The sequence below is a fragment of the Mirounga angustirostris genome, unplaced genomic scaffold, assembly GCF_029215605.1.
Source record: "Mirounga angustirostris isolate CCGP_5_RB_7025 unplaced genomic scaffold, mMirAng1.0.hap1 SCAF_13, whole genome shotgun sequence".
In the NCBI taxonomy this organism is placed as follows: domain Eukaryota; kingdom Metazoa; phylum Chordata; class Mammalia; order Carnivora; family Phocidae; genus Mirounga; species Mirounga angustirostris.
Genome location: NW_026991721.1, coordinates 6849584 through 6857188, shown reverse-complemented (window position 1 = coordinate 6857188; position 7605 = coordinate 6849584). Strand labels below are relative to the sequence as shown.

The 7605-nt window shown below is 56.4% G+C and overlaps 2 protein-coding genes across 2 annotated transcripts; both read left to right on the top strand.

Annotated features, from left to right (window-relative positions):
* Positions 1-3070: 3070 nt before the first annotated feature.
* Positions 3071-4534, top strand: ZNRD2 (zinc ribbon domain containing 2). Its single transcript, XM_045893303.3, has 4 exons — positions 3071-3289; positions 3387-3538; positions 3670-3754; positions 4154-4534. Exons 1-4 carry the CDS (start codon positions 3271-3273, stop codon positions 4495-4497), a joined length of 600 nt encoding a protein of 199 aa, XP_045749259.1. The 5' UTR covers positions 3071-3270; the 3' UTR covers positions 4498-4534.
* Positions 4535-4673: 139 nt separating this feature from the next.
* On the top strand, positions 4674-6961 carry FAM89B (family with sequence similarity 89 member B). The gene is made up of 2 exons (XM_045893304.3): positions 4674-5726; positions 6136-6961. Exons 1-2 carry the CDS (start codon positions 5427-5429, stop codon positions 6412-6414), a joined length of 579 nt encoding a protein of 192 aa, XP_045749260.1. The 5' UTR covers positions 4674-5426; the 3' UTR covers positions 6415-6961.
* Positions 6962-7605: the final 644 nt, after the last annotated feature.

Genomic DNA, 7605 nt, shown 5'->3' with positions numbered 1-7605 from the left:
GCCCATTTATTGCTTGGTTGATTATACAATCTGGTCCACGTGTGTACTGCTGATTCCCTTGGTCTTCCCTCCAAACCTGTTAGTAAACGCATGAGGGCCTTATACTTCCTCATACCAAAAACCGTGTTTCCAGGGCGCCTGGGTGGCTCAGTTGGTTAAGCGACTGCCTTCGGCTCAGGTCATGATCCTGGAGTCCCGGGATCGAGTCCCGCATCGGGCTCCTTGCTCAGCGAGGAGTCTGCTTCTCCCTCTGACCCTCCCCCCCCGCTCATGCTCTCTCTCTCTCTCATTCTCTCTCTCTCAAATAAATAAAATAAAATCTTAAAAAAAAAAAACAAAAAACCGTGTTTCTGTCAGTATCTCATCCTCAGTGCCCAAACAATCAAGAACTGTGAAAGAGTTTCTCCCTATTTTCAAATAAACACCCTATTTCAAATCACTCATTTCAGCCTATTTTCAAATAAACAAGTTATGGTGACACAATTTCATGGATACCGGCAGAAGACGTGAGACTTCTGAGGCAGAGATTAAGGACTTTATTATTCACAGCACCCAAGTGTTATGAACATGAGCATATTTGTCACTTCCCCTTACCCTCAAGTCTCGCCAAAGCAAGGCAGGTGGACTCATATGGATGCCTACACACAGGCTGAGTTGTGTCATAGTGAGAGGAACTCTGAGCTTGGACTGTCCAAGGCTGTTCACTATACAAACATCCTGGAACAAGACAGTCCAGAACCAAGGCAGTCTCCCTGCTTGCTGCAACTGCATTCATGTGAGAGACTAGGAGTCAACGGCCTCCTACCACCCCTTTCCTCACATCTCACTAAATCCCCACGGCAACCCCGCCAAGTAGGTATAACTGACCTGGTTTCGCAGATAAGGAATCGAAGTCCAGAGAAGTGAAGTGAATTACTCCTGGTGACATAGCCAGTAAGCAGCAGATCCGGGATCAAACCCAGGCCAACCTGATTCCAGGCCTGTGCCTTGTCCAAGGGAGGGGCTCGGAGGGGAGAAAGGTGATGGGAATTCCCTTGAGTAGTGGGAGGGGATTGTAGGGAGGGTGGGAAGGGTGGAGGGGGGCCAGGAGCCAGATTTGTAGGACCTTGGAGACCATAGTAAGGACTTTGGATTTTTGTCTAAGTGTGATGGGGAGATGCCAGAGACTTTCGAGCAAAAGAGAGATATGACCTGATTTATGTTTTAAAGATTTATTTATTATTTATTTGAGAGAGAGAGAGAGAGCACAGCAGGGAGGGGCAGAGGGAGAGGGAGCTGAGCGCAGAGCCCCACGTGAGGCTCAATCCCACCACTCCAAGATCATGACCTGAGCCAAAACCAAGAGTCCAATGCTCAAACAACTGCGCCACCCAGGCACCCTCTGATTGATTGATTGATTTAAAAAATATTTTATTTGGGGCGCCTGGGTGGCTCAGTCGGTTAAGCGGCTGCCTTTGGCTCAGGTCATGATCCTGGAGTCCCGGGATCGAGTCCTGCATCGGGCTCCCTGCTCGGCAGGGAGTCTGCTTCTCCCTCTGACCCTCCCCTCTCTCATGCTCTCTGTCTCATTCTCTCTCTCAAATAAATAAATAAAATCTAAAAAAAATATTTTATTTATTTTGTCAGAGAGAGAGAGCACAAGCAGGGGGAGCAGCAGGCAGAGGGAGAAGCAGGCTACCCACCAAGCAAGGAGCCTGATGTGGGACTCGATCCCAGGACCCTAGGATCATGACATGAGCCGAAGGCAGACACTTAACCAACAGCCACCCAGGTGTCTCCTGATTTATGTTTTAAAAGAATTATTGTTTCCTGTTCTGTGAAATGGGGATAACAATAGTACCTTCCCGATAAGGCTGTCATGAGGAGTAAATGACAGGGATTAAACAGGAGGGCGAGTGCCAGGGTCTTAGTTGGTGCCAGGAAGAATAAGCTGTTGGCTGAGTGGATACTGGCCATGATGATGACACAGAAGGGTGCACTGAGGAATTTAGGATGGGGCTGGGAGCTGAAGACAGTATGGACCTAGAGGTGTACATGCTGGCTAGAGTCCAAGAGTTCCTCTACTTAGCTTGGCCGAACTAACGTGGGGTCAGGCCCTGAGTCAGGAACACTGCTGCCCAAGAGCCTGCCGGTAGATGGAGAGAGTGAAGAGGGGCACAGGACTCTCCAAGTAAGCAGGCATCAGTAAGGGTCAGAAAACGGCTGTTCCAGGGAGTCTATGAAGAAGGAAGATGGGGCCAGGAGGAGGGCATTCAATCTTCAGGTAAGAATACAGAAGCACGTGCTGTCTAGTTAAAGAAGGAGGTTGCCAATGAGATTACGAGGGTCTAACTCCTAGCTCCTTCTCCCCTGCCCTGGTGTACCGCCTTAAGGCACTTCAGGCTGCACATCTGGGTACCACTGTCTGCCCCATCTGGCTTCTCCAAATCTAGTAAGGGAAAGAAAAAGAACACAGAAGAGGGGGAAGAATCAAGGCCAGTGTTCAGGGAGCACTAGTAATTTTAACAGAGACCCACCTAAAAAAAGCATAACGGTCATAAGCGTATCTATGAGGTCCTTCAGCCTCACCATCCAGCAGGAACCCCTCCGCAACTGCTGGACCTTCAAAAAAAAAAAAAAAAAGAAAAGAAAAAGTGAGGGGCGTACTTCGCATCAGTCCCAGTCCTTGGGGTTAAGGGGATCGGCAGACTGGGCCTCCGAACATGCAGAAGGGGGTGAGGGTGTCTTGAAATAGGCTGAAAGGTATAGAAAGGGAGAACGACCCCCGCCTGGCCTGCCTTGCCGGCGGAAGTGAGAAGCACTGAGGACTGAATAGGCTGTACGAGCGCTCAAGGGACCACTTGTTATCAAGGGTGTTGTTGATTACGCCACTGCCCCGCCTGCCCCGGGTCCGACCTGTGCGGAAAGGGAAATCCAAGGGGAGACGGAGGCCAGCTGGGATTTCTCATGCCAAGCGGTCTTCTCCATCTGCGGCTGGCGGGAAGGGCGACCCCGCGTAGCCACTTTCAGGTCTTGCGACCCGAGCGGCGTTACCCCGGAGACTCCCCTCCTGCGGCCGGCCAGCCCAAAGATCGTCTACCGGGTTCGGGCTGAGGGGCTCGCCCACAGGCCAGGGTCTCCTGCAGCAGACACGCCCCACTATGGGCAACTTGACGTCTGAGAGGCGCCATTTCCGCCCTCATCCTAGGCCTAAATAGAGGGGGCGGAGCCGAGCGGAAAGCGCTCTGCTTGTACGTCACGTCCGGTGAGCCTAGTGGCGACAACGGCAACATGGCTCTGAACGGTGCTGGTGAGGCTTTGGGCTGTTGGGGGCCTGTGGTTGCGGGGTGCAAGAGGTATCCCGCTCGGGCAAGACCCCTCTGTCTCTTGTGCCTCTCTTTCCCCAGAAGCCGACGATTTCTCCTGGGAGCCCCCAACGGAAGCGGAAACGAAGGTTCTGCAAGCGCGAAGGGAGAGACAGGATCGCATCTCCCGGCTCATGGGTGACTACCTGCTGCGTGGTTACCGCATGCTGGGCGAGACGTGCGCGGACTGCGGGGTGAGGAGAGACTCGGGACGTGGGATCCGGAATGGGGCCGCGGACCAGGCCGCACGGCCCTTTCGCAACTCTCCCCTCTGGACCCCATCGCCCTGCGTCTCATCCGTGCCCCCCGTGCACTCTGCTTCTAGACGATCCTCCTCCAAGACAAACAGCGGAAAATCTACTGCGTGGCTTGTCAGGAGCTCGACTCAGACGTGGATAAAGATAATCCGGGTGAGAGGCCGAGTGTGCTTGGTGGAGAAGCTGCGTGGTGAGAGAGGCCCGGGAACAGTAGGTTTGGGAGGTGACAGTGGAGTCTCTGGGTGAGGTGGAGGTAAGATACTTTCCCTTTTCGGCTCTAGAGAGGACCATTCACTCAGTAGGAGCACTAAATACTTGTGTGCCAGGCACTATAAAGAGTCTGAGCTCAATCGGGCATAGTCCTGATGGGAGAGATGAAGCAAGGGCATAAATAACTCTGGCACAAAGAAGAAAATGGATGAGTTACCTTATAGAGGGGCAGGAAAAACATCTCAAGCATAGAAAGAGCAGAACAGTAAAGATTAAGGAGGTGGCCCAGGGCTGATGGGGGACAGGCTTCCTGACCATTCCACCCACTTTCTCCTCTTTTAGCTCTGAATGCCCAGGCTGCCCTCTCCCAAGCTCGGGAACACCAGCTTGCCTCTGCCTCGGAGCTCCCCTTGGGCTCTCGGCCAGCCCCTCAGCCCCCAGTACCCCGTCCAGAGCACTGTGAGGGAGCTGCAGCAGGGCTCAAGGCAGCCCAGGGGCCACCCCCTCCTGCTGTGCCTCCAAATGCAGATGTCCTGGCCTGCACACAGGAGGCCCTCCTGCAGAAGCTGACCTGGGCCTCAGCTGAGCTGGGCTCTAGCGCCTCCTTGGAGACTAGCATCCAGCTGTGTAGCCTAATCCGGGCTTGTGCCGAGGCTCTGCGCAGCCTTCGGCAGCTGCAACACTGAGAGGCCCCTCCTGAGAAAAACCCTGTCCAGAAAAACAGCTATCCTCTTGTGTGGTTTGTTCTTTTCTTGGTTTTGAGTGTGCATGCCAGCTCCAGCTCCACTCGCCTTTTTCCTGCCTTTGCCTCTTACCCTACCAGTCTGCTCTCCTTGATGCCCTGAGAGATTAGTTGGGCTTGTTTGTGCTTGGTTTCCCCCACTCCGAATGAGGAAGGAGGGAGAGGACTATGAGACACTTTTTTTCTGAGGAGGAGGTCATAGCCTCCCTCAAAAGCAGGAACAAGAGGGGTGGACCTCTGCGGCATCCCTGCAGCCTCCTCAGCCATCCAGTGCTCAGTTCCCACCCTTGAGTGTGATTTTGGGTTCTAGTCCCCTTTGGTTACTTTCTCCTTCCCCTGAGCATTCTGTTAACCATCATCCTGACCCACCTCATGCCCAGCCCAGGTACTCAGACACTGAGACACTGACAGGGCGTCAGGTTGCCCGTTAGGGACCAAGTATGGACTTATCCAAGTCTCCCGATCCCCCACCCCCAGGTTTAGATCCTTTCCTTCGGGAGTTAAAATTGAGCAGATTAATTAAACACATTGTTGTGGGGGGGAGCAAAAAAGAACCTTAAAGGAACCGCGTTCGCCGCTTTTGGTCTCTTCGCCCGCCCCCTTTCCTGGCTCCCTTCCTGTGGATGCCCCATTCCTTTTCTCTGCTTTTCACGATGTGGCCCCACCACCGTAGCCCTTTTAAGAGAGGCCCCGCCCATGCGAAGGGGGTGGGGCAGGGGCGGAGTCGGAGGAGTCGGGGAAGGAACAAAGCGCGGCCTGCGGGCGGCAGCTGGGCTCGGCCGGCGGGGCCGCGCGGTGCGGGGCCTGCGGGCTGCGGCCCGGGCGGAGCGTTGAAGGGAAGGAGGCAGCATCGCCGTCCGCGCCGGCCGGGCCATGAATGGGCTGCCCTCGGCCGAGGCGCCGGGCGGCGCTGGCTGCGCCCTAGCCGGGCTCCCTCCGTTACCGCGCGGCCTCAGCGGTCTCCTCAACGCAAGCGGGGGTTCGTGGCGGGAGCTGGAGCGCGTTTACAGCCAGCGCAGCCGCATCCACGACGAGCTGAGCCGCGCGGCCCGCATCCCAGATGGGCCCCGCTACGCTGCGGGCGCCACCAACGCGGGACCCGCCGCCGGTCCCCTCGGCCCGCGTCGCCCTGTCAATCTCGACTCAGCACTAGCAGCCCTGCGCAAGGAGATGGTGAGTGGCTGGGCCCGGGGCCAGCTGGGCGGGGGGCTGCCGCCGAGCGTGAGGGTCCCGGGGCGGAGCACAGCCAGAGGCACAGAATCGGGAACTCATGGCTTGAGTCTCAGAAGAACTCCAGAAGCCGGTTGGGTCAGAGGGGATAGAGTAACAATGATTATAATTACCGTTTATGGCAATAGTTACCATGTATTTTCAATGCTCTTTTCGTGTTATTTCATTCCATCCTCCTAGGTAAATGTTATCCCCATTTTACAGGTGAGGGTCAGTGACTTGCCTAAAGAGTCACAGCTTGCAGGTGGCATCTGCTGTCCACAAAACTTTGTGCTTAGAAAGGTGCAGGAAGATTGGCTAGGGCTGAGGGTGGCCTGGACCCCAACCCCAGCCCACCCTCAGTCTTTTGCAGGTGGGGCTGCGGCAGCTGGACATGTCCCTGCTGTGCCAGCTGTGGGGCCTGTACGAGTCAATCCAAGACTATAAGCACCTGTGCCAAGACTTGAGCCTGTGCCAGGACCTGTCATCCTCCCTGCACTCAGACAGCTCTTATCCACCTGATGCTGGCCTGTCTGATGACGATGAGCCTCCTGATGCCAGCCTGCCCCCGGACCCGCCACCCCTCACTGTGCCCCAGACACACAATGCCCGGGACCAGTGGCTGCAGGACGCCTTTCACATCAGCCTCTGAAGAGCTGGGGGTGGGGGGAACATGCACCCATGCAAAAGGCTCAGAAACTCACCCCTTACTAGGTACTCAGACTTATAGTGCCTGCTTCCCCCTGTCCCACCTCACTTCACAAGAAGGCAAGCCTTGGGCCCCTCAGAGGCAAAGTTGCCAACCCCCTCTCTCCTGACTGGTTAGCTAGCACTGGGGCAGACATCTGGGCTACAGCCTTTGCCCCTGGCACTGGACCTCCTCTACTCCCATATGTGTGCACCCCAGCTTGGCCAACCTTCAGTCTGGTGGTGGGGCCCAAAGCATCTGGCACTCCCCTCGACGTCTCTGGGATTGGGATGAGTGCCTGGTTCCCATCTCCTTTTCACCTTGTGCTGCTATTGGCAGCTGCTGGCTCAGGGGCATCCCACCTCTGCTATCTGGGTTCCACTGCTCTAGACCAGGGCATCCCCATTCTTGCACCCGCCCACGGCCGGGAGGGCCAAGGCTCCGTGCTGGATATTTAAGTTTAGGGGCCAGACTCTTGGGCACAAAGGTAAATAAATACTCTCTCTGCGTTCTTGTGTTTTGAATGCCTGGCTCTGGGGCGGGGAGATAGTGGTGATTCTGGAAAGTGCGGTCCCGCGCTCCGCCGGCAGGTGGCGCCCAAGACCCCGGAGTGGAAGAAAGGCTTGCCGGCGACGGAGTGCGAATCCTCCCTCCACCGACCGGGCTGGGGAACATGCGGAGCTGGCCGAGCTAGTCCCGCGGTCTGCGACGGCGGGCGAGTAACTTCCCCTCTGGCCGGAGATCTGGGAGCCCAACCCTCCCCGCCCCCCCATCCCCAACTCGCTTTGGTCCTCCGGGAAGGAAGGAGAAGGAGCCGCCTATCTTGAGAAAAACTTTCCACCCCAAGTGGGGGCGGAGTTGGGGCGGCACAGGAAATGGGTGGGCCTGAGCCAGCGGGCCTAGGGGCCCCTCGGCGGGAGAGGGGAAGGCGCCTCCAGGAAGGGCCCGGGAGCTAGTGAGTGCTCTTTGGGTGGGAGGAAACAGCTGCAGAGGCAGAAGGGGGTGAAGTTCCGTTGGCCCACACCTCCCTAGAGGCCACATAAGCCCTGGGCGAGAGGGGGGGGGGGAAGGGGCAGGGCCCTGCGCTCCAGGGCATGAGATCCAGCTTCAGTGAGGAATGATTGGGTGCCAGGCACTCCCATTTTGCACTTACTC